At 33.1% G+C, this 25,383-nt stretch overlaps 4 protein-coding genes and 1 non-coding gene across 16 annotated transcripts in view; 3 read left to right on the top strand and 2 right to left on the bottom strand.

The window, feature by feature from the left end:
* Positions 1–1,527, top strand: part of Rab3gap1 (RAB3 GTPase activating protein subunit 1) — a 36,053-nt gene extending 34,526 nt beyond the window's left edge. For 3 of the 5 annotated variants that reach the window (XM_076326376.1, XM_076326375.1, XM_076326379.1), the window contains 4 exons: positions 68–167; positions 281–600; positions 673–876; positions 944–1,527. In XM_076326376.1, the coding sequence (XP_076182491.1) occupies positions 68–167; positions 281–600; positions 673–876; positions 944–1,171 (852 nt within the window). In that variant the 3' untranslated portion in view covers positions 1,172–1,527. The remainder of the gene's footprint in view (positions 1–67; positions 168–280; positions 601–672; positions 877–943) is intronic. The other 2 variants (XM_076326377.1, XM_076326378.1) reach the window with 2 other exon arrangements.
* Positions 865–8,781, bottom strand: Tango6 (transport and golgi organization 6). Of its 4 annotated transcripts, none has more exons than XM_076326373.1 (11): positions 8,517–8,781; positions 7,070–7,863; positions 5,100–5,171; positions 4,899–5,022; positions 4,513–4,744; positions 3,894–4,427; positions 2,591–3,796; positions 2,309–2,513; positions 2,090–2,241; positions 1,596–1,898; positions 865–1,271 (listed from the first exon to the last, which is right to left on the bottom strand). In XM_076326373.1, the coding sequence occupies exons 3-10, from the start codon at positions 5,152–5,154 to the stop codon at positions 1,602–1,604; spliced, it is 2,805 nt and encodes a 934-aa protein (XP_076182488.1). In that variant the 5' UTR covers positions 5,155–5,171; positions 7,070–7,863; positions 8,517–8,781; the 3' UTR covers positions 865–1,271; positions 1,596–1,601. The 4 variants fall into 4 exon arrangements, with proteins under 4 accessions (XP_076182488.1, XP_076182485.1, XP_076182486.1 ...); XM_076326370.1 differs by having other exon boundaries at positions 7,070–7,953; positions 8,517–8,539; XM_076326371.1 differs by lacking the exons at positions 7,070–7,863; positions 8,517–8,781 and adding an exon at positions 6,341–6,478.
* On the top strand, positions 5,340–12,062 carry LOC143154337 (uncharacterized). 2 transcript variants are annotated; one of them, XM_076326381.1, is made up of 11 exons: positions 5,340–5,922; positions 6,177–6,347; positions 6,488–6,743; positions 7,102–7,206; positions 7,654–7,838; positions 8,209–8,451; positions 8,677–8,811; positions 8,894–9,038; positions 9,117–9,294; positions 9,400–9,602; positions 11,622–12,062. In XM_076326381.1, the coding sequence occupies exons 1-10, from the start codon at positions 5,839–5,841 to the stop codon at positions 9,542–9,544; spliced, it is 1,647 nt and encodes a 548-aa protein (XP_076182496.1). In that variant the 5' UTR covers positions 5,340–5,838; the 3' UTR covers positions 9,545–9,602; positions 11,622–12,062. The 2 variants fall into 2 exon arrangements, with proteins under 2 accessions (XP_076182496.1, XP_076182497.1); XM_076326382.1 differs by lacking the exon at positions 6,177–6,347 and having other exon boundaries at positions 5,342–5,922.
* Trnai-aau (transfer RNA isoleucine (anticodon AAU)) lies at positions 5,527–5,600 on the top strand. The gene has a single exon. It is a non-coding gene; the product is annotated as a tRNA-Ile (tRNA).
* Positions 9,931–24,808, bottom strand: Pvr (PDGF- and VEGF-receptor related). Of its 4 annotated transcripts, none has more exons than XM_076326368.1 (25): positions 24,598–24,748; positions 21,258–21,359; positions 20,993–21,074; positions 19,733–19,875; positions 18,988–19,180; positions 18,388–18,515; positions 18,165–18,312; positions 17,856–17,995; positions 17,604–17,775; positions 17,165–17,288; positions 16,739–16,932; positions 16,483–16,649; positions 16,230–16,365; positions 15,981–16,127; positions 15,710–15,865; positions 15,482–15,621; positions 15,250–15,409; positions 14,825–14,925; positions 14,590–14,740; positions 14,126–14,350; positions 13,845–14,013; positions 13,190–13,454; positions 12,371–12,702; positions 12,111–12,216; positions 9,931–11,924 (listed from the first exon to the last, which is right to left on the bottom strand). In XM_076326368.1, exons 5-25 carry the CDS (start codon positions 19,172–19,174, stop codon positions 11,232–11,234), a joined length of 4,041 nt encoding a protein of 1,346 aa, XP_076182483.1. In that variant the 5' UTR covers positions 19,175–19,180; positions 19,733–19,875; positions 20,993–21,074; positions 21,258–21,359; positions 24,598–24,748; the 3' UTR covers positions 9,931–11,231. The 4 variants fall into 4 exon arrangements, with proteins under 4 accessions (XP_076182483.1, XP_076182484.1, XP_076182481.1 ...); XM_076326369.1 differs by having other exon boundaries at positions 21,258–21,381; positions 24,598–24,736; XM_076326366.1 differs by lacking the exons at positions 20,993–21,074; positions 21,258–21,359 and having other exon boundaries at positions 24,598–24,808.
* Positions 24,809–25,383: the final 575 nt, after the last annotated feature.

Below are 25,383 nucleotides of genomic sequence, written 5' to 3'. Positions count from 1 at the left end.
CGCGAAGAGTGATTAAGTTAAGATACCTATAATGAAATAATATTTTAACCAGTATTTACAAACATAGGCAGCAAATCCTGGGGCGGTTATGGAAGACTTCATTCGATGGTATTCTCCAAGAGATTGGATTGAAGATGAAGGAATGGATGAATGGGGTCAACCTAAAGGTTTTTTCGTTCAAATTAATTTCATTCTAATTTACATAACAAAACAATAAAATTGTAGACAAACTTTTTATGTTTCTATATAAAAAAAATATTAATAAAACTATTCAATGTAGGACACTTATCTGCAAGAATGTTAATTCCCGATAATCCTTGGATTACAACTTGGACTTCAGCACAATTCGTTCCTGCACACAGACAAAAACGAATGTTCGACGATACAAAGGAAGCAAGAAAAGTTTTAGATTACTTGAATGCAAAGCGTATAGGCCAAATTTCCGAGTTGCTTTTACCAGTTTTAACTCATGCAGCACTGTATACCTTAAGTCAACAAAAACAGGATGCTCTACCAAATCTGCCTGATGTTACACGCAGCATTCTCACTAAATTGCAGTATGCTACAAAGCCTCTTCAACAAAATATAAATTTATATAAGGTACCTCCAAATTGTATGTCTGTAAATAAAGAAGAAATTTTGTAGTTAAAAAAGCACATTTCACTTTTGTAGGAAATCATTCGAGATATAGAAGGTGTAGAAGTTTTAGTTGCCCAAGTTAATTCTTTGCAACACAAACTAGGAGATAAGGACGATTCTAAAGAGTTTACTTCGTTCCTCATTCAGTTAATGCGAGGAAAGGAAGTAGCGGTGCCAGGTGGTAACAGAGGAAATATTGGTGGTCGAATAAAAACAATGTTCCAAGAAGCTCAAAAAGTATCGATCTTTACTTATTTTAATTAAAATATTTATTCGGTTCAATTAATATTTACTCATGTTTCAGGCTGCTCTTGCAATCACTTCTCTTAATAGTGATTCTGAATCGGAAAATATTGAAGATGGTAAATACAAAACATTCCCTGAACCCTCGTGTAAAGAGTTCATTTTACGTACTATAACACCACGACCTTCTTCAACCGCAACACCACAACCACAAAGGCTATACGCATGTCTTAAACGAGATTATATTCGCCTTGCTGGCTCTTTTTCAGAGGATACAACGTTTATATAGTCCATATTTCGAATTTTACTTAACAAAGCATAAATCAATTTTATACTTTAGATGGTGGCGCAGGTGACCGTGTCCTCTCTTTTCTTTCATTTTTGCATTCCTAGTAAAGTAAATTATTTGCACATTGTTTCATCATTTCGATTTTTGTATTCAAAAATTTGTATATATATGTTCACTTTATTTGTATTTACGAGACAATGTCGAATCCAGTAAAATATTTAAAAAATTTATGATCTATTCTTCAAATATGTATAAAGGCGTAATAACAATATCACTTTTAGAAATTTGTGTTATATATAGTTAATTTTGTTAGTGTTTATTCAAATTTAAAACAAATTACTCAAAAGTTGTATGTTAAAGAAGTATTATTGAATAATAAATATACTTTATACAAAAAAAAATCGTTACAAGTGTTATGAAGTACCTTCCGTCACGATGTATCTAACAAAAATATTCTTTTCTCAAGTTTCGGTGACGAAAATAGGAAGTCTCGCACAATGTCATCTAATTCTTCAAGAGCCAATTGGGCGTGCAAACGCAAAACCGGATCCTCATTGTTGTTCTGTAAATATTTAAGTCCACGATATAATTCGACCAAATCTTTACCAAGACTGGTCAACGTGTCCTTTCCAAGACCGCGAAGCAATAATGTGACAACCATAACTGCAGCACGTCGGCATTCGGGAGCTTTATCTGTTTTTATTATGCAGCTGACACAATAAATTATCTAAAAATGTTTGTTTAAGTTAAACTCAAATTTTTTAATTTTGTAATCGAGTTAAAAAAAATGCATAACTATACAGTATATTGTAACATTAGATTTTCAATTATCTTCATACTCTTTGTAATAGAAGAGGTAATATATTATTGAATAATTTTTATGTTTACGTAAATTATTAATAATATATTTGAACATACCTCAATAATAATGTCCCCCAATCGAAAACCTAGTACTTTACATAATTCACCTAAACAGGAGAGACTGGAAGTACGTACTAAAGAATCTGAATCTCGTGTGGCACACAAGAATCCATTTATTAATATATTTTTATGTGCCAATGCCATTTCACCTGTCGAATTATAGAAATTATTTAAAATTATTATTAAAAAAAATGAAACAAACATATAATTACATACCTAAAGTTCGTGTTACTTTTACTAGTATCTCTCCCAGTTTGATCCTAGTTTCTATTCTTATTTCTCCAGTTGAAATACGGTCTGCCATATCAATATATTCTTGTACTAATGCTTCTATAACTACCTGTGGATACGATGTAGCTAAAGCACATAATCCATTGATGGCTGCTAAATATATAAATGAGTCTTCGTCTTTTAAATTTTCCTGCAACACAAAATACATGATATATAATATGTGTTATAATAAAAGTGTGAAATTAAAGATCAATTTTTTTTATTAACTTTAAATAGTTGTAAAATAATCGTTTTTCTGGCAGTAGCATAAGGATCCTTATCTTCAATTAGTTTGGTAAGTGTTATAAGGCCATGTGCACGTACAGGAAGTAATGGATGTACAAGATCTTTAAGTGCATTGTCAAAGGTGTTTGATGTCTTACAATTCACTGATAAATCTTGATAATGTTTCTGTTCTATTTGACCTTCAATTTCAATGAGTTCAATCAATTCTTGTGTTAATAGCAATAACTCCTTTGGAATGTTTGAAAGAGAACAACATTTCTTTAAGAATTTTATAAAATCATTAAATGCTGCTTGATTTAATGGTTTTCTTCTTTCACTCAGAATCATTTTTATCAACATTAAACTAACGTATAATGTTTCACAATCACCTTCTTCTGAAGAATTCTGTCCTTTTTTAATATATTCTTCATATAACAATTTTATGAAAGACAATATTGGCTTTGGATTTTCTATTTGCGACGCTTGAACAACAGGTACATTAGCTAAACTTGACAAAAGTTTTACAGCTACAAACTGTTTCTCAATGCTTTCAATCATATCGTCTTCGGTTTCCAGTAAATTCTGAGCTCCTTTTTCATGGTCTGATTTTATAGAATTTGATAAAAATGTTAATAGATATGAAAATAACTCTATTGATAGTATATTTGTAGTAGATGTTAAATCGAGCAGACTGTCTGCAAATTTTTCATATTTAAGAGACAGATCTATTCCTATAATTTCAATTCTGCCAGTAGGTCCAAATCTTGATGCCAAATGATGACCAAAATTTTCAGTTGATTTGTGTCCAAGAAATACAGCAAAAAGGTCGTTTCTCGATAATTCTTCGTGCAAAAGTCTCAGTAAAAGTTGTTTGATTTTAGACTTCAGTGAATAAGCACTTTGCTTGACATTATTATACAAGCAAAATAATGGAACAGCTACTTTCATTAACAGTTTGCAAGGTAATTCTTTAAATGTAGCTTCAATGGTTAGAAAACATTTGATCAAAATTTCAATACATTTCTCCACTTCATCTTCACTCTTTATTACATTTTGTTCATCTCTTGTATTCACAAGTAATGGGTCACATACTACTTCTATTATATTTTTCATACAAACATCAGGATTGTATTCATAAAGTGCAATAACACAACAGTTTGCTATTATTGCTGAGTACTTTATCTGTTTTGATGCTAAAAGATCTAATATCTGAAACAAATATATTAAGTTTCTTGTAAAATAGTGGTAAAATATTTTAAAAAATTATTTTAAATTATTAACAAAAATGGATGTTTGTAAATTGTACTTGTGGGCATATAGCTTGATAATATTCATTAGGATTACTTCCGTGTGAAACAGCTATTAATCTGGAAATAGTATCTAGTTTATTCCAATCTTTTCCAACATCCAAAAAATCATCGCAAACAGTAGACATGATCGAAACAACTCCATTAGGTTGCATAATTTGCAGAACTAAATATTTACGAGTTTCTCTTTGAAGCCATTTTGGTGCTCCTTTAATACCAAGAATTACCATCAATTCTTTCATACTCATAGGCATTGGACAGTTAGTTAACAATTGCTGCAATAAACAACTAAACTGTTTCTGATCTTTTTTTAATTTATCATATAAATGTGTTGTCATTTTAAATTCATTTTCTTTTGTATTTTCTTGTTCCATTGGTGTGAATTCTTTGAGAGGTTTCATCAATGGAGCATGACATAATTGTAAAAGCGCAGCTAACAATGGACCTAATTGAACAAGTATTGCTGAACGAAACATACTTTCATTGTATAATTCCATAAGAGAATGCACTGTAAACCGTAGCCTTTCATATTTCTGAAATTAAAAAATGTACAATATTCTTTTAATATCGTGCAACCCAAATTTTATAAGCAAGTGTATTAAATGCAGTCTGTTATACTTGTAAATCTGTTGCATTTTCTTCACATATCTGCAGAGCCCTAGGGCATAGTTTAGCCATGTTGTTTCCAACACCAGGTAAAAGAGCAGGTATAATTCCTATTGCAGTTACTAATTCTATGGCAACTTTTAAAGTACAAAATTGCTTAACATTGAATAAGGATTCGTCGTTCATGACTCCGGATGCTTTCATATTTGCCAATGTGCAAACTACTGCACGTAAATATTGATATCTACAAGCATAAAATATATTAATTTCAATCATTAACTTAACTTTTAAAGTTTCAAATATTTAAAAAACATATTTTGTAAAATGTTATGCAAGAGGGACGCATGTCATATTTGAAATAAAAACTTAAGTATTGAATATAAATAATTATATATCACCTAATATCAAGAAATTCGTTTTCATCATTATCATTCATTATAAACTTCTTATCATGTTCCGTTAAAATTGGTAGTGTTTTTTGTATAATTCGCTGTAACCTACTGTCAAAATTTTCAGTTTCTTCTAAAAAGATTGAACATTATAAAAATTTATTTAGGATAATGTAGATATTAGCATAATGTACGGAAAAACATATGTACCATTATTAGTTTTATCGACTGTGGTTAAACAAAGTAATATTTCGTTATAGTCCATGTTTTTTATGAAACTACCTGAAATGCATAGGCACACAGAAATTCATAAGGTCAATCAGTGTAGTACGTAGTGTGAATTATATGACTGTTTAGTGTTATTATACAGATGACTTGGGATGTTTGTACATGCGCACTGATGAGGTATCCCGCGCAAAAAATAACTCATCTATGATGATTTGTGCGTGACGAAATTTGTTTCAACTTTCGAAATTAAATATATTGATTAAATATATTGAAAAAAATACGTGTTTTATTAGTGAAGGATTACCCTGTTTGCTTAGAGTAAATTTTATCATATAATCAGTGTACTTTTAGAATTATCACTAAATACGTATAATAAAATTGTGCACAAAAAAAGGTCAAAGTTCAAGGTGGCCCATTAGCTCAGTTGGTTAGAGCGTCGTGCTAATAACCCGAAGGTCGTGGGTTCGATTCCCCCATGGGCCAAAAGTACCTTTTTGCATACAACGAACAGTATCTATATAAGTATGTTCACAATCATCCATTGCTTTATCGATAAAACAATGTATAATGCATACGTTCCGGGCAAATGTCAATTTATAAACGTTTGTAGCCAATAAACTCTACAAATTAATTTCTCAGTTCCTATGAAATTACGAAGTAATTTTATTCGCGATTAATATTAACACGTTAACAACTTGTGATTAAATAAACAGGAAAGAAAATGGAAAACATTGCTCGAAAATTCTCACTACGTAAACCATTTAAGGATGTATTATCGAGGAAATCATTACTTCCAATAATTAAAGTAAGTGTATCAATCAATTACACATTTTTTCATAATTGATCACTTTATATGATAATAGAAAATTCCAAGTACTATTTTTGTTTGCATTATAATATGAGAAGACATTTTGTAGAGCACAAACAATATTTGTTACTTTTTACTACTTGCACAGTTTTGTTAAAAATAAGTAATACTTATTTAAAAAGTTCTTCATTTATGCAACAGTCTGCATACATAAAATATAATAACATCGACTATTAATAATGAATAAATAGCCCAACAGATTGAAGGGTATTTTCCTTTTTCGAGCTGCTGTTAGACTCGTCTTGATATACGTCAAATGGTTAACGGAAGAATCCGCGATTGAAGAAATCAGTGATGATGTTGCGATTAATATTCGAATGGTGCAACAGAAAGAAGTCGAAAAAAGAGCACTCACCGTGAAGGTTTATAAGTTACTCTGTAGTTATTTAATGAATTCTTTTATCGAGAATTTCACTGTTCACGAATAAAACTACAAATGTCGTTTTCTGTAAGACAATTAGAGTTTCAGCGAAAAATGATCCAATAATATTTTCTATTTAAGGATCGTTCAATTCTGCTAACGCCACCATGGAACAGAACATCGATAGAGAAAAAATACCTATTAGAGTTGTTCAAAAAGTTTCGTATTTTTCGAAAGTATCCAGATAAATTAAAAAATTATATAGCAGGAATATGCCAATATCAATACGTGCAACCAGGTCGCGTGATTGTACAACAAGGTCGGATAGCTGATAATTTGTATTTTATCATAGAAGGGGAAGTCACTTCATCAAAGATGGTCACCGACCGCTGGACTGGTGCGTGAAATCATTTTCGCTACGATTATAAATATCATATAGTAAATTCCACAACCAATTGACAAAATTGGTACCATTATTCAGTACTATTACATCAGAGTTTAGTAACACGTATTCGAATAATAACGAATAAAAAATAAATCTTCTAAATATACAGGGTGAGCCGTAATTTGCAGTACAACCGAGCAGAGGGTGATTCTACGAGAAAAAATAAGAAAGAATTTAGTATAATTGGGCGTTTATATTGCAAAAAAAATGTTCTTCTGTTTTTAGATTTACCTTTATGAAAAAAAAAAAACCGTGTATATTGTTATTTTTAGATTTACCTTTTTAGAATAAAATATTACACTCATTTCAGGTGAGTCGAAAGAGATCAACATGGGTATCTTGACCACAGGAGATATATTCGGCGAAACTGCATTACTGCACAACGTACTAAGAGTTGCGACAGTAATTTCGAAAAGTATGTTTTATTAAAATGTTTCAATAAAACATCTCCGTTTTAATTGGTTACAATACTATTTCGAAGGTTCTGGTGCTTCTGTAATCATTCGTGTTACTTTAATGCTTTGTTCGATAACAGGATCGTGTCTGATAATTTTTTTCATCAAAATTTCTGCAATTTGGAATATTTCAGAAAACTGTTCCAATGTCCACATTGCTGAATCTTCTTCAGTTTCTTCTTCGTCTGTCGTGGATGATTTGATTAATTTTTTTAATTCTTCGTTCGTTAAAGTTTCTAAACTGTCTTCAATGTTATTTCACTTCTTCGTTACACGTGTGAACAAATCCTTCTCCATTGAAAATGGAAACATAAAATTGTAGCTTTTGGGATCGTGGCGTTGTAGTTATAATGTTGCAACGTAATTAATTTGTTTCTGTATTTCTCTCTCGTTTTCATGTTTTATAGCTAATGTGGATTTGCTCCTTATTCCTCGCGAAGATTTCGATAAAATTTTACGCCCGTATTTGTCGAAAGAATGGGATGTACTGCAAGACGCATTGGTCCATTTTGATTACTTCAAGTCTTGGGATGCTGAAACTATACGAGAGTGTTGTATTCTCAGCAGGATAGAGAACTTTCAACCCGACGAGGTACAAAGTTTGCACGATGTTAACTCTTTGCACAAAAATTTATCGACACTTGTAATCATTGGATACCAGTTAAGATTTAAAATAAATATTTCACTTCACTTGTGTACAGATAGGGCTGGAAGAAATTTTGCAAATTACATATAGTAAATTTAAAAGCAAATTGTCACAATTAAGCAGACAAAATATTTAACTGTGCATGTATATAATAAATACTCGTGATTGATTATTATTTCAGTAATTGGTTATTAATTTTCGATCATTCTGTACATGTCTAAGCAAAGTTGAACCTACATTGAATCTAAGCAAAATTGAATCTACATAAGAAAATATGTTCAAAGCTATAGATCGAATAAAACGTTAATTATTTAAGGTTTTGTTAGGTGACGGTAAAGGAATGATCAACTATGCTCATTTCATTTTGGATGGTGAATGTCGTCTGATAGAACACATGATTGTTCGTGAACGTATTTTCGCTAATAAGGTACGTTATAAATTATACGAGCCCAGAGATTCTGTTTTACAAAAGGAAGCGAAAAGAAAGTCAAAAGAAACAGAAATAATCGACGATAAAACGGAGAAACCCGACTTCAAATGCAAAGCTGCTCGAGAACGGGTATGTATGAATTATAATGATTATTGTTGCTGTTAAGGATGATCTTTCTATAACAAATTGCTTACATATTTATACAATCTTTGATAGAAGATTTTACATAACGAAAACTTTGATAGAAGATTACATAAAACAAAAACTTTCATAGAAGATTTTATATAATAAATTGCAAGTGTCTGGCGACTTATAGATAAGAGTGATACGTAAATATTAATATTATTTTCAAAGGCAAATATTATCCATGAAAGCGTCGATGACCACACTTCCGTAGACTACGATAAGCTTGTACTGTCGTCAAAAACAACCACTAAACAGATCAACTTTGAACGCGAGAGCACTATTACAACTACTCTTTTGGATGTCGTGAGTATAGAGTGTGTAAATATTACAGTATCGTAAGAATTAAATAATCATGAACCGAGTGTAACTCAATTGAATTGCAAAGATAAACGAGTGGCAAAAAATCACAGATGTAGCACAAATGTTAATGAGAGAGCCATCGTCTATATCTCAACAATGTTACCCGCCCGATGTGCGGACGATATTTATGCAAATTTGTACGTTTAACAGAGGCGCGTGTTTTGGATTAGGTAACGAGTAATTGAAATCTTTATCCGAAATTATTTTACCAACGAGTGTACTTTCAATGGAATTTATTTTCAATTCAGGAGAGGACATGTATAATCGAAGAATAGTGTCTGTAACCCCTGTACGGTGTTTTTTGATTCCTCGATACTTTTTGAATAAACATAATCGAGCTAATATCTGGGAACGCGTGAAACTCTTCATAGAGTCGAAATATCCTAGCAAAGAAAAATTGTTTAAGGAATTTGTTCGAAATCGCAGGTTAGTAACGGTTTCCAACAGAATCTCACGAGTCACAGTTCAGACTGCAGTTGTTTTGTTATTAGGTTCGAGGAGAAGTTTCGTTTCGGTAATTTTGTTTTTCAGATGGTTGGAGTATAAAAGAAATTTAATCGACGATATAAACAAACGTGGTCGACGTATTCACAGCAACGTGACTATACACGATGTACCTTACGCGATTAGAATCGTAAACGATTTTGGAGTGCTGAACAATTCTTTCCTGAAATGACAAATTGAATAAAGAAATCGTGTTCTTTTTTTTTACCATAAAAAGGATATGTTTGTAGGTAAAGATGTTATTTTACAAGATTGTAAATTAATTTAATGGACACACTTTGTTATAAAAATCTTGAACGAATACAAATATTTCATCAACATTGAAATGTTATATGTCTTTGGTTTTAATACATTGACAAATTTCTCGTAAATTCGCATTTCTTGGGCACGTAATACTAAACCCTGTGATTTAACCCGCAATACATTGAGTATTAAGTACTGATAAGCGAGTCTATTTTATTTACGCCTTATATTTACATTAATTATATACCTGAAATTTACCATTAGGATATTACATATTTCTCTGTGGACCCTTCGAGAATAATTGGAACAATTAAATTCGGGTTTCATTTTTATTCACCGAGCTTTTTCTTTAACAAGTAATACGTATATCGTTAGAAACTTTTGGATTCGGTTTCGTTGTTGCGTTTGTTCAACTACTTTCATATTGTTTCTATCATTTTTGTACATTTGATCAATCAACGATACTATTCCTTATTCGTAAAATAATACTAATAAGTATGTATAGCGTAAAATCGTAATATCAAATACGTAGTTTAAGTATTCAGAACCTAATCGATATACTTTTATAAAATTATATTTCTGCATTTACAGAAAGAATTGTGACAAATTCTCCTGTGTTAAAATAATGCATAAAATATAAATATGAAATATAATCGTATAATAAATTCCAGTAAAAATATTTGACAATTACGACGATATTTTGTTAATGTAATGCTTAAACGGTTGTTAAAACGTCAATTATACGTCCAGAAATGTAAATGTATCAGTATATGCGTAGCATTGTGACAATTTTCTAGTTATTTTCAAAACAAAGTGCAATTTCTATATCTGGTGTCAATTTTTTTAAAAACGTATCAAAAAGATGCGCGCGCACAGTTTTCACAAGTAGACGTTACTTACGAAATGTTGCTCGTATTGCTTTGTTACACTTGCTCGAAATCAAAGGCTTTCGTTACGAGTATTCTCTTTTCTCGTTTTCATTACAATTAGTTGCATTGTTATATTCGATTGGGTTTTTCGTACTCGCGAGCTCCTTAACACTAGAACTCCCAAAAGTGAACGTATTCCTATTAGACTCAGATCGCCTAAGTGTGTTCGAAGTTAGTCAGAAAAAGGGCAAATTAATTTACGAGGATCGGTAGTTGTCTGTTTCGATAATTGTGCACGAATATTGTAGGCAAAGACACCGTTAATAATTAAATAATTTTAAAAAGTAGTTTGGAACAGATCAAATTGACACCTTTGTTAATTCTAGTGTTAACAAAACCCAATCGTATATATCATTTAAGCGCAACGCTTCGTCATGGCACATTGGAAATTAGCAACATGCACGAAGGAAACACGTGGTGTATAAAAATAACGCGTATAATCAACCTTCTCTCTTCGGACGTAGACGGTGCAGTTGCACACGGAAATATCGAAATACTTCCCGACATACAATAGCAAACAAGAGACGTACAAAACATTTTCTTACGACGACAAGAAATCATCTCTGATTTATTCGCATCAATGTCCATACATCGCACGACACGTCCGCGCACAGTCGAGATTCGTGTTCGGCTACTGTGTCTCGTGTAAAGAAGAAAACTCAAAAATTTGCATTTGGCACTGGTACTTCAAACTCTCGTCTGATCCTTATCGCGAGTATTCATCACCACGTAACTGGGGTTGCTGAACCCTTCGGGTATATCTTTCCTTAAATCGATTTTCTGTTGTGGCATGTTCACGTAGTTATCCTGCGTTCTGATGATGGACGGTGCAAAGTCCTTTTTCCCCGTGGAATCCACCTTGTCGCTGTCGTCGTTCTTTCCCGGCTCTTTGTCGTTTCCCTCGTTCAGATCTATTAATTGAACATTCCGCGGTGTGTTGCAATAATTGGAATCGCGTTCGTTGGGTCGTTCGGTCGTTTGATTCTTCATCGTTTGTCTGTTTCGGGCAAACTCGGCTCTTCGTTCGTGCACGTTGATGGGTTTCAAGTAAGGATCGGTGTCCTCTTCCTTTTTCAGCATCGGTGACAGTTCCACCGCGTCCTCCGAGTCGGACGTGAGCGACGGAAACTCGAAGTGACTTCGTTCTGGTTGCGACCTTGGGCTGAATATTCCTGACTCGTTTCGCGGACTCATTGGACTCATGCATAGATACGCCGAGTCACCTGGATTCTCAGATACGGGCGAGTTCACGTATTCGGGACCTGGCGACGATAGTGTAGCGTGATCCGGAGCAGACAGCATTGTCAAGTAATCGTGTTTACCGTTCTCCAACATGAGCGTGTTCATGTCCAAATAGGGATTGTTTAGACTGATGTAATGCTGAAATCAAATGAAAGTTATTAGAATAATGTAGAAAAGATTAAAATGATTATTATTATGAGAGTATGAGTGTAAGGCTATCGTGACTTGATTTAACATATGTATAAAAATTAATCGTCTAATAAAAACTTGCACTACATACTACATTTGTCGAGTAGAAAATTAATGAAAAAAAAATAAACCTACCGATTTTACACTGTCTTCCAACAAGTCACCTATACTTTCAACTAATTCCGTGAAACTTGGGCGCGTAGTGGGTTTGGCCTTCCAGCATTGTCTCATTATGCTATATCTATAAATTCACAATATTGAGAAAATGTAATGTCAAACAATCTACTTTTTTCTGTAGCTATAGAAAAATTTCTTTCATTTTGTGTATATGGTGGCTTAATCGTTGATTAAGCTTCGTACAAGAAAAATGTATTGCATAATTTTGTTGAACATACACTTCGGATGTAGCATATTTAGGTTGTTCCATCCTGTAACCTGCGACCAGTCTCTCGTACAATTTCTCTGCTTCCATTCCTGGATATGGTGTTTCAGCTAGTGTGAAAAACTCCCAAAGAACTATGCCATAGGACCATATGTCCGACTGTGTCGAGAAAATTCGATCTCTGATCGATTCGATGGCCATCCACTTAATGGGCAATGGACTGTCACCTTTCCTTTGATAATTTACATCGTTGTACATAGTTTTTGCCAACCCAAAATCGCAAATCTTCACCACATTCTCTTCAGCGAGCAAGATATTTCTTGCAGCTAAATCACCATGTAACACCTGAAAATTATTTATCAACGGTATTACATCTTCAGTTAGGTTTCTTTTAATTCTTGTTTCGTTTAGAAGATTCTCGGAACCTATTACTATTATTATTACATGCCTCCGTAAACCAAAAACTGCGTAATATAAACAGAAGTTTGAATCGGTAATTTGGAAAATAATGAAAGGAAGTAACTTGCACGGTTTACCTTACAAGTAGTGTACTGTTGGAAGCTGAAAGTAACTAATCTGGATGAAATATGATATTTCTATTTGTTACAATTTTTACTCCATTGTTGTAACGCGCATCGTTAAATGAGACCTACAAAGAATATTATCATCTATTGACCAATGTTGTGTTTAGATCTCTTGTGTTTAGGGCAATGAACGGGCAATCAGCATTCTCTTTAAGTCATGGTACCTCCCAGAGCAGTTCTCTTCAGCTTTCAAGAGTACACATACATTGAACAAAAAATTCACAGTAATTAGCACCGACGAAACATACTTTTCTGTGACTGAGATATTCCATTCCGCGTGCAACCTGGAACGCCCAGGACAATAAATCTTGCGTGCAAATTGGTTTCAAGTTGGAATCCTTGTAATCACCGTGATAATTGGTTCTCAAGCCTGGCTGGGACGAGTCGTTGCTGAAAACGCAGCCGTCCGGCGACATGCTAACACCTTGAGAATCCATACCACTAGATTGTATCGAATCGGTTCCAGAGTTTGGAGTAAGACTGCGAGAAAATGACAATGCCGCATATTTTATCCTATCGTGCGGGACAGAAGAAAACAGAAGAACGTTGTTAACACTGCAGCCCCTTGCATGCACCGCATAAGTATTTTTATATTGTTATTAACAAAACGCAGGAAGCACGTTGTAGCTGTTTCATTTTAATCGATATTAGCAAGTTCGTCCTTAAATCGAATTCGTGAGAACACAACATTTCATTCTTAGATTAAATGAAAAATGTTAATGCAGAATTGTAGAATTAAAACATGTCCAACAATGCTGTTATCACAGAACGTGCAAGTCAGTTATTTTCAAGTCATTGTTTAACCTTCGTAAAACACGAGGATTCATTTTAAAAAAAGTGAGTATTAGGTAATGTTATCGACAAGTAACAAGAAATACATGCAAAATAGATACGAAAGCAAACCTGTTGTTACTGCTAACGCTGATAGTCCGGTTTAGGATGTCTGTGCCGATAGCAGGATCAAATTTACCACTTGTTGGATCAATTTGATTAATAAAACTTTCTCTGTGCCTTAGTAAATAATTATGCAAATTTCCAAATTGACAGTATTCAACGATTACCAACAGTTCACCTGTTGAAACGAAGCATAACAACTAATTAACTTTTTCTTTTTTACTATTTAATTATTATATAAGTACAACTTATAAATAGTAATTTATATCTATCTATAGTAGAACACGTACGTTTGAAAATATTTTGCGTGCAAGCACCAAGCAGATTGACAACGTTCAAATGTTTTCCAAGGTGTACCATGATTTTTAATTCAGTGGCAAGTGCGCGAAGATACGTAAGATTAGTTGTATGACGAACCGTTTTTACAGCGACAGTGGTAATTTCCTTGTCTTTGTAAATACCTTGGGCTTGCGCTTTTCTTACGACACCAAATGCACCGGTTCCCAGGACTCTTCCTATCAAGTGTTACAGACAATTTAATTATGTATTTCTATACAACTCTAAAACCTATTATTTACACGCGTTCGTCAAAAATTTGTACAAAAACGTATTCTTTTAGGTTCTATATCATTGTTTTGAAAGAGATCTAAAGAAAAGGGTCAAAAACGTTTCACATGCTCGTATCGATTAGTAAAACAATATTTGAATTCGGTATCTATTCCTATTTTAACATGCACATTTAGAGTCACTTTACCTAACTTCAGATTTTCAATGGGAAATTCCCATTTCTTATCATAAGGAAGAAACTCTGCTTGATCATCCACCCTTAAATCAGGATTCAAACACTCTACTGCCCCTTCCTCAAAGTGCATCAACCCTGCTTCTATTAATTCCTTTCTCATGACCTGAAATATTATAACATTCGTTAAAATGCCCCACTAGTTCTGGAAATCTCTGTGCAATATGATGATATTGAAATTTAAAGTTACCTTTTCACGGTGGACCTTGATCGTAAAGATGACTACTAAAACTACAACGAGAATTAGTAAGCCGACGATTGGTATAATATATATTTTCGAAAGTTCTTTTCCTGTAAACATAGAAGGATAGAATCATGAATAAAGATATATTAATCAGAAATACACATCATTGTCGATTGGATATTTATAATTTAACCCTCTACTGATAAACTTCTTTTCCACCAACGTGGTCGGCATACTGGGTTTCTCATTCCCGGATTTAATTTTTTATTGTTCTAGACGTTAAAACATTTGAAAAAATTCCGAGACATTTATTAAAGTTTCTAATTTAATGTACAGGTTTTTTTAGGTAAGGAAAGGAGAAAAAATTGAAAAATTCAATTTTTGTTTGAAACTCAGCAACCCAATATGCCGGCGAAAGGTTATTAAATTACCTTTTATTGTTATTCGTCGATGAGCTTCCAATTTCCCAATGCGGTTTTCTACTCGACACGAGTATATTCCACTATCACTTTCTAACAGATATTTGATACGAAGTTCTTGATCATCATAGAGGAACATATATTGTTCGTTAGGTACTAGTAAGGTATCATCCTATTAAAAACATTCGAAATGCGTATAATTTATCATATTATGAATATTTCAATAATACTACAAATTACTTACCTTGTACCAAGTGATATTTGGTTTAGGCATACCGTTTGCAAAACATTGAAGGATCTGTGTTTTGTGAGCCTCTGTATTAAAATCGATCGTTATTTCATCTCCATTCAAGTTAGTATTATTGAAGAAAGGTGTATATGTATCTAATATGAAACGAAAATATTAACAATCTTCTAATTTAATATTTCCAAGAACAAAGCATTTCATTAAATATTATTTTTAAATTATTACCCTGCACTTCTAGATTATATTCCATACTTTCCAAAATATTATCAGTAGTTTTTCCAGTACACATATAGTACGTCGAATCCTCTTTCTTTACATTCTTTATCGTTAGAATTGACCGATAAGTGAATTGAGTCTTGCTTAGAGCAATTGTCAGTCTACCTAACAGTTTCAAAAATAATCGATTGAAGCACTATACTTGCTACGTACAATATTTTATCGAATCATTGTTTCCGAGCGATACTTAAACAGACATTAGCATTAGGAAGATAGTTACTGTTTTCCAGAATTTGACTGCTATTTTTGTAGCTCCATTCAAAAATATTTGTATAATTGTAAATAGAGGCAGCGCAAATTAACTCAAAATCGTCACCCTCCGATACTGGTTGCTTTGGTTCAATTATACCGAATCCTCCATTTCCGTCTGTAATATTTTCAAAATGCATATGTAATAATGTGATACAAAAATAGAAGAAAAATAGAGATTGAAAAGATTGTGAAAAACATGCGAGGAAAATCTTCTCACCGGATACGAAAATATTTTCAGTTGCAGAATCACATCCAACAGTGTTACAAGCGATACATGTCAGTCTGCCAGACATTTCAACAGTCATTTTTGCTTTTGAGACAAAGAAAGTCGTTGTTCTAGATTCTTTTATGTCCTGCAAGAAAATGTTTGTTGCTCGTATTGCGAGTTTTTTATCTTTCATATCACAAAGAAACAGACGATAGAAGCTGAATGTGACAATTGGTGTTCAATCGAGAAAGACATCGCGTACCGTTAAGGATTCTGTGATTCCATCTTCACAGGAGGGATAGTAAGGGCACTTCAGGAAACTCCATGTAATATTCGGCTCTGGAAATGCTGCCACGTGACAGCGCATTTCTACTTCTTGATTTGGTTCATAGTAAGACCCTCTTTTTTGCAAAAATGGTATTGGTTTAGCTGAAAGACGTATTTCATATTATCAAATCAATTGCATATTATTTATGCGCGTCGGAGCTCTTTGAAATTTCTCAATGAGACTTGCGTACTTAACACATCCAACGTGAAGTTCAGCATTTCGATTCTATCGTGATTAGTAGCCTGAATGGAATATATTCCCATATCATTGACATCTAAGCGATTAATTCTTAGTAAAGTTGAGAAAGGTGTCGTATTGATTGCATATTTTGTCTTCTCCGGTGCCATCCAAGTACCTACAATTTCTTCTCCCTTTGGATTCAACCTATAACATAATATAAAAATTATAATAATAATCTTATAAAGTGTTTTGAAAGGGAATAGACAAAGGCACACAGTTTTATTTTAAAAATACTAATAACATTAAATACACCATAACAAAATAGCTTTGAAAGAAAATGATCGTGTTTCGATCGACACATTTTTTTACTATCTTTAAGTAATTATTTTTAATAAACTATTCTGTATACGTAAATATAACTACAGAAATATATTACCATTTAAGTTGAGGTTGCGGATAGCCGTTTACGTATACAACCCATTGTACTTTATCACCGTATCGGCGTTGATAATACGTGTCGGTGTCCTGTGCTGTTAGATTGATGAATTTGTTTTCTGGATCTAAAAATTTATGTCGAGCGTAAGAATAAATATAACTTATTATTTATTTTCACGCAAAGAAATAAGACAAATATATATAGAAATATATATAGAAATATATGATGTAGTAAACATTTAAATTTCTTTTGAAAAACTGTTTAACTATGAAAAATGTATCAAAATTATTTAGATAAGTGTTAAAACTAATAAGAACTATTCATATCTGCAAAAATGTATATAGCATTTTATCTAAAAAATAAACATTTTAAAATGTACAATATTTTCTTAAACACCCTACTATTACATTAAAAAGAGAATCATTGCAATTGTACTGACCGTGTACCTGGATGAATTTTTGCACCTTTTTGCTATCCTTGAAAATCGTAATAAAACACTCGTACATGCCTTCGTCCTCATCCGTTACATTTCTTATACATAATTCGATGGTAGCTCTTCGAATGTTTGCACCGTATGTTGTACTGTAGTGACGAGTAGTGATCCTGCTACTCTAAAATAGTGTGTCGTATTTATTTTGTATTAAATTCGAGCGAAACGTATGCATATAGATAAATATAAAAGCATAGGTACTTGTTGCGGTGTACTCCAATTGAAAAAATAGTGCATGTCTGCATCGACGTCTATAGTGCAGTTCACGTACAGAGTTTGACCTCGTGTCACGTGACGCAAAGTTTCTTCAAGAATTTTTGGTTCATTCAATATTTGTTTACCTAAAATTAAATAAGAGTTTTCAATATTTAAATATGTTCTGGATATCAGAGACTGAATTGATGACAAATTCAAAGAACAAAATTTAGAAAAGGTGTTCATGTGCAAATGTTACAACAATAACATTATGGCAGTACAGAGAAATCAGCATTGTCTCTGAAACATACTTACGTTGCACCAATAAATGATAATTGACCTCCTGAGTAATATCATCTCGTTCTGTTACACATTTGAAGTACCCACTGTCCCTGAGTGTAAGGTTTCTCATTGTAAATCCAATTTTTGGGTTGAAAGTAATTCTCTCGTCGAATTCGGAGGACTGTGCAACAAATTTGTAACTGATATATTCAATAATGTTCTCTAAAAAATCTCAAATATCATGCAATTTTCTTACCATATCATCGTCTATATGGTAAACCGTTAGGTTTGGTGATGTAGGTCTGCATGGTATAATAGTAGTTCCACCAGAAACTTCATGCAGTGTAGCATAATCAACAGCTTCCACAAATAAACTCAAATTTGCTGAAACACAACACCTGGAGTATAAGTACTAAATTTATGTATCATGGTCATACATCTGTACACTGATTTACAGAACACTTTGTGGTTCTAGTTTAATCAATACAAATTGTCTTAATTACTTGCCAAGTTTTGTAATAATAATATACATCAACATGAACTTATTGTTGCATACTTAGTATATTATTATAAGTTTTATAGGGTCTAGAACATATTTTCAGAGTTATAGATATTTATAGAAACAAGAATGAAAATTTTTGTTTAAATCTCGAGAGTTCGTAAGACAAATTAGTGATAGTCAGATATTTAAATCAACCCAATTTGACCAACTGTGTATTAAGTATAGAAATTTGTAGATATGCTTTCATGAATACTCTATGATTCAGAATTGTTAATTAATCGAGTTGTAATGTGCTTTTCAAGAACATTTTAATACGTGTAACATTTGTTTATTTGCATCTGGAAATTTACTTACACTGAACGTAAACATACACCCAACTAATACTTTCATCAAGGTAGGAATCTGGAGTAACTTTAACAGGATAATCAGCACAACCATACCAGCCCGTATCTCTGTAGACGGTTTGGGGCCGACGAAACTTGTACACATAGGTACCATTTGGATATTGGTATTCATTTATTTCTGGTGTCGAGGGACTCATCTGCCGCTAAAATAAGTGTTACATTTGTTGTTGCATTACACATATTTTTTCAATCTCAATTTCGTTCTACAAAGTATACGTTCACAGTACGTGAACAACCAACAAAAAATCAGTCTATTTCAATTTAGGGCAAGCTACTTTTCAAATTTTTCAAATATTTTTTGCATTGATTAGATATTTAAGTATTCATAATATTTGAACAGTGTGATATAGACTATAAATCAAGTGTTATCCCTACTTTCAATCAGCTTCTGTACGATAAAAACATACAATACTAATCTATCATCAATACTTCTCTTTCTTTGTTTCCTTATTTTTTTATTGTATATGCATATTGTACATATCTAATCACTAACACATTCTTCTATTTATTTAATTGAATTATTCATAGATACAGATACACATGTGTGTATATATATATATATTTTTTTTCTTTCTTATTTCAAAGGAATTTAAATAATATATAAATAAATAGTATAAAATAAACAACCGACTGTCTTTTGTAGATTTCTATGTATTTTTTTAATACAAGAAATAACTTTTTGTTCGATTACTTACTGCATCCTTAGTATCATTAGGATAAATGAAGTAGATTTTTGATTGACTGGAGCATACCAAGTCCAAAGGATCACCTTCATTTTTGATAATCTCTTCTGTTTCATAAGCATCCGCTGTTATATTTGGCTTAATAGCTGCTGAGTCTAGTAACAGAAAAACGAAGAAACATGCTTATTACAGTGTAATTCGCCGGTTGCATTCTCAATCAATTATTAGTTGTTAGACAGGAACCTCATTTGATGCATTTCACCAATGTATGGTGAGACAGCTTATCCGTAGTAGGGAACATAATGGTAAAGGAATGTATGGACCTTAATTGTCTTAGTAGTGAAAAGTTTATTATAGGTGAGAAATTTCACATCTGTGGTAGTATGAACAAAATCATTTAAACCAAGTGTACTTATGGTTACTACCACCTGTTATTTTCATTCTTCCAACCTCCAATTCCACTTCCAGCCTCACTGGTTGCTAAGTGACCACCACTCTTTCCATTTAACACAAAGCAATGAACGAAATGCCAATGCACTCGTCGAGGTTGCATTAATCGAGTTTTTATTGTATTTTCTGTAGAATATTTCACGAGAATTGGAGTTTGTATAAATAGTTTGTTATTATAAGACTTGACTGCAATTTTGATTGCACTAGAAATTTGAATTAAACTAGAATGCGCAACAACCGTTTTGTATTTATGTATTTATTCTTGTATTTCTGTGATGAAGATGATTAACAAACATTTTAATACAGAAAAAAATCCGCAATCCCAACGTCCTGCGGATGTATTGGTTTTATCCGATTTTTCCCGCTAACGTTCTCCATAAAAACGTACACACGCTACGAGTTTGGTTCTGCGTAAATACAACCGTCTCTAGGAAGGAAGTCTTTCTTTCCTCTTCTGATAGTGCAGCCACATTATCAGCCAACGAGCTCATTTCACGAGAGAAACAAATAAATGAATTAGGAACAAGCGCTAACGGGAATTTCTTGACTACAATATTTTTAAGCTGATGCGACACGGGCAAATTAAAAAGAAGTTCAGATACGAAATCGATATAACGATCTTAGTGATTAAATTTTCAAAAAGTTATAGACAATTTTGTCTTAATTTTATAAATAAATGTTCAAAAACTAAAACATAGCGAACGTACAATATTAAATGCTTAATATACTCATATTATAATATAGATAAAACATAATGTACAAAATTTTTTATCACTCAAAATGACGAGAGATAAAAAATGTGTTGATAATTAGGATATTTACCTTAACACGTTAAACACCACGCCAGTTGTCTATAGGTACTTAAGGATGTCCCTGATACTTGTTCGAACCGTAGTGTAAAGAACTTAACAAAAGTTTAGCAATAAGAAAACTTAAATTATAATTTATATATATAACAAATTAAATTAAAACGTTGATATAAATAAAATGATTGTTGTATTGTTCTCAGAATCAAAAAATCTCTCTTAATCCTCCTCCAATTTAAACATTTTATTAAGTAAATTATACTAACAATAATAATATTTACATGTGACCGTGGAACGTGTTGTGTATTGAGAAGTTGTGATAAGAACTGCCCAACCTACTCTGGTAGAGGATGGAGAGAAACGAATGGTCCCTTGTAGATTAGCTAGAATGGAGATAGTTCCTTCCTATCAGACGGATATGCAGATTATTATCAGTACAATAAATAGAAAATACGAGAAACTGGGACTAAACCGACTGCGTTTCGACAATAATTTCCTTCTGGTGTTTATGTCTTATCTTACGTATAAATCGCACAGAAGAAATGAAAAAAGTACAAAATGAAGGAGGTAGCGTCCAAAAACAAAGAAGTTAAAAAATGTTTCGTTTATTCGTATCGATCATGAATTTACAGTAGGTATGTATTATACATATTGTATCAAATAGTGTAGATTTAGAAAGTTCACTGTGCCAAATTCTGTAATATGTTAACATCGTGGTGGATGTACACTGTTGCTAAAAAATATTTCATTATTTCGGTTCAAGAAAAATTAATTTTTATTTATTAAAATTGATGTTATGCGTATATAGTTTGTTTATTTTAAGTAACTGATAGTATTGTATGTTATTAATTATCGGAGAGACTAATAGTTTTCCATAATGAGGTTTATCGTTCGACACACTTGTTTTCAGTAATATTTGTCTCGCTTTACATATCGCTTCATTAATTCAATAACAGTTATATCTATTTTTAGTATTATATTTAATTCTTTAATAATACTTGTATATTTTAATCATTATTGTAAACGCAAAAATATTTTCATTAATTTTAGATTTATAGGGAAAGCAAACAGATGAAGAGTTATGGTACATTGTTGTTTATGGTGTAAAATACTCAATTTCCTGTTCAAACTTTTGGCAAGCTGCCCTCCTAGGATAAGAAGAAAATGTTTGCTCCCGAGGTAAGTGGTAGACTTAAAATGATTAAAAAACAATTACCCTTACACTCGATAAATTTCGACGATCTATTTATTAATAAAAAAAGAGATGTTTCAGTTATCCACATTTTTCTATATTTAAACTCCCCTCTTCCCCACCCCTCTTCCTCCCTCTCCTCACTCCACTCCCCCCAACCTTCTCCAGATCGTAAGACGCCCCCCTAGAGGTCGTGCAACCTACTTTAGAAAACACTGCTGTATACTACATATAAAGTAGGCGTTGAAAAAAAAGGTATCGATGCACAGGTGACAGGTTCTATGATGTATTCTTTATCAAAAAGTTTGTTCTAACAACATGGAAAAACAATATTCCGTAACGAAAATGTAAAAACCTAGGTAATTCTTGTAAAGTAAAAAAAATATGACAAAATTTCACCTACTATATTTATTTAAATTTCAATAATACAAATTATTCAGTTTTTACAAAATTCAAAAGTATATATTCCAGGTTAATTCAAAATCTATTGAGTCCAAAATTTATCGGTGATATACTAAACTTTTTTAGATTAAAAATGTTCTAAATGTTTGGAACTCTTGTTCTTCATTTTATAGTATAATGAGAAGACTGAGCAAATGCAGGAGCATCCAGTCGCATTTATTATTATAGATTGAATTATTTAAATACAACGTATTATGAGAACACTATGGATAAAAAAAACTCGAGGAATGTATTCTAGGGTTAAGCTAGTATAGGGGTCAAAGTATAGTTACTTTTATGACAAAGTGTTCTGGATCTTACAAACAAGTCCATCAGCAATACTTGAACGAAACGCCAATTTGTTTTATTCTTTCGTAACTTCTTATACTTCTTGTACGTGTTGCTTCGTATTTAGAAAAAAAATAAATTAATTGTATCGAGAGTATGGTCACGCTTTCGAAATTTTTTAAATAAATTTTGGAGGTGCAATCGTACCTTTCACAAATCTTGTTCTGTTACGTTATTAATGCGAAAATGGTTACGTATCCTGACTTAAAATTGTTTTTACAGCGACAAAGCGTGTAACAAAAGTTGTTGCCCATTAAATTCAACTGAAATTAAAAATAACTAAAAGGAATTCAAATCTATCGTCCAGACTCATTCATGTGACCCATTCACATGACCCATTCATGTGACCCCATTCATACATTACGAGTTTAAAGTAATTTTAACATCATCGACGATATTTTATTTTGGTTAGTTATAAATAGATTATAAACTTGTATTAGTAATCTCAACGTTCGTTACATTGGCAAGTAAAATCATAAAATTCTTTATAAATTTGTATTAGGAATTCTATTGAAAAATACTTCGTCAGAGAACCATTCGAAATACACTCCAAAATCAATAATCTGATTAAAAGAACGACACATCGTCTTTTCGTGCCGATTCATCGAATGACTCCAATAAATTTGTCAATTGTTATTAGAACAATATCGCCGATACGCTCCGATTAAGTTTCGTAATTGATACACCGCTGTGAAACGATCAATTATTATATCCGCTTAACTAGCGAAGAGAAATAACAGTTCATGGGTTATCATTATTTGTGAAGCAAGTCATCGATGTTTCATCTTTCGACCTGTACCAAAGCGCATTCTTTCATAATAAAGAAACACTTGTCTCGAAGAACCGTTTTAACGAAACAAAGCAGCAGTCCTTCTTTCGTTGTACAAAAGTAAGGTAAATCTCCGAAAAAATAACCAAACTTTTCAAACATTTGGAGCGTGGAAAATATCGTACTCTAAATAGCTCGTTAAAAAACGATTAATGTTTCTCAGACGCGGCATGCATAACTGCTGCGCATTAACTGCACAACCAATTGCGGTTTATTCGTATTTCAATTGCTAGTGGATACAGTAAAAATCGGTATACGCGCAGACAGGTAATACACATTCCGAGGTATGATTCACGTGAAGCTCGTTTTAAGTCCGTCTTTTGACGTGTTGTGTCACTGCAGGTACAAATAATTAGCCCTCACGGTCGAGGGACGGTAATGACATAAGTCTATGTATGCATGCGATAGTACTACACCGTGTAACGACAGCGTTACGTACGAGAGACTCGAATTGATCGCGATAACTCTGTTGACGTTCGATCGAAGCTCGAGTCGCTCGTACATCGACCAGTAACGTCTCCGTTGTTGAATGAAAATATCGATTCTCGACTGAAATCAGAATCCAAGCGAGTACGCGAGTAAACGAACCGAGAAACGAAGAACGTTGACGACACCTATAACCTGCCCACGAGTGAGCCGAGCGATCGAAATTATCGACGAATTCGATACGCGTAAGAAATAGAAAAAAACCTGTTTCTCCGTTCCTCTAACCGTGACTCAATAGTGGCCACGTGATCGGGGCCCACCGCTAGCGCACACCGTCGTGTGCAACAGGTCGATCGGTGACATATAAACAACGGACTATAATTACCTCTGTAAAGTAGGAAAACGACGACGAACGACAACACCGCTGGCGCGAGGCGCTTCATTTTTCCCCTGTGTCGCCGTTTACAGTCTCGTTCGCACTTTTTCACATGTTGGTAAGGCAGCCAGAAGCGACTTTGTATTCACGCGATCACCTCGCTCGGCAACGCTCGCGGCCGCTCTACGTGGTTCTACGCGCACTTTCTCACTGAACGAACGGGTTACGGACACAATTCCACGAGCAGGCCCCACCCCGGCGATTCTCCGTTCTGCTTACAAGTTATCGGCGACGACGTCATCTTAACGCTGTTCTCCTTGATTTGCTTCGCGCTCGAATCTAACCGTGAAACTTTAGTCGTACAATTACAATTCGACCGGCACCGTCGGACGATATTTTTATTTCGTCGACTCGTATCGTGTACGAGGCACCCCGGTTTCTCTTGCACGGTAATTCTTCGACTTTTCAAGGCACTTTTCTCGGTTAACAATTGCACAAATCCAGTATCGAGTAATTTATTATTTTTTTGCTCTATCGGTGATTCTTTCGGCATACCTAAGAAATGTGATCTTTACCGAATTTTATTTCTTCTTTTTTCATTGATCTTTTAACTATCGCTCTCGAGTATTCGGTGAACGGTATATTCTATTGGGTTGTTTGGAAAGTCATTTCGTTTTTTTTTTAAATAAAACACGATTTTTTTAGAGCGTATAAACATTTTATTGTATTGTATATTCTCCATTTTGGAAAACGAAATCACTTTCCGAATAACCCAATAGATACTCGAGTTAAGAG

The sequence above is a fragment of the Ptiloglossa arizonensis genome, chromosome 14 (assembly GCF_051014685.1).
Source record: "Ptiloglossa arizonensis isolate GNS036 chromosome 14, iyPtiAriz1_principal, whole genome shotgun sequence".
Classification (NCBI taxonomy): domain Eukaryota; kingdom Metazoa; phylum Arthropoda; class Insecta; order Hymenoptera; family Colletidae; genus Ptiloglossa; species Ptiloglossa arizonensis.
This window is presented reverse-complemented; position numbering and strand designations above follow the sequence as displayed.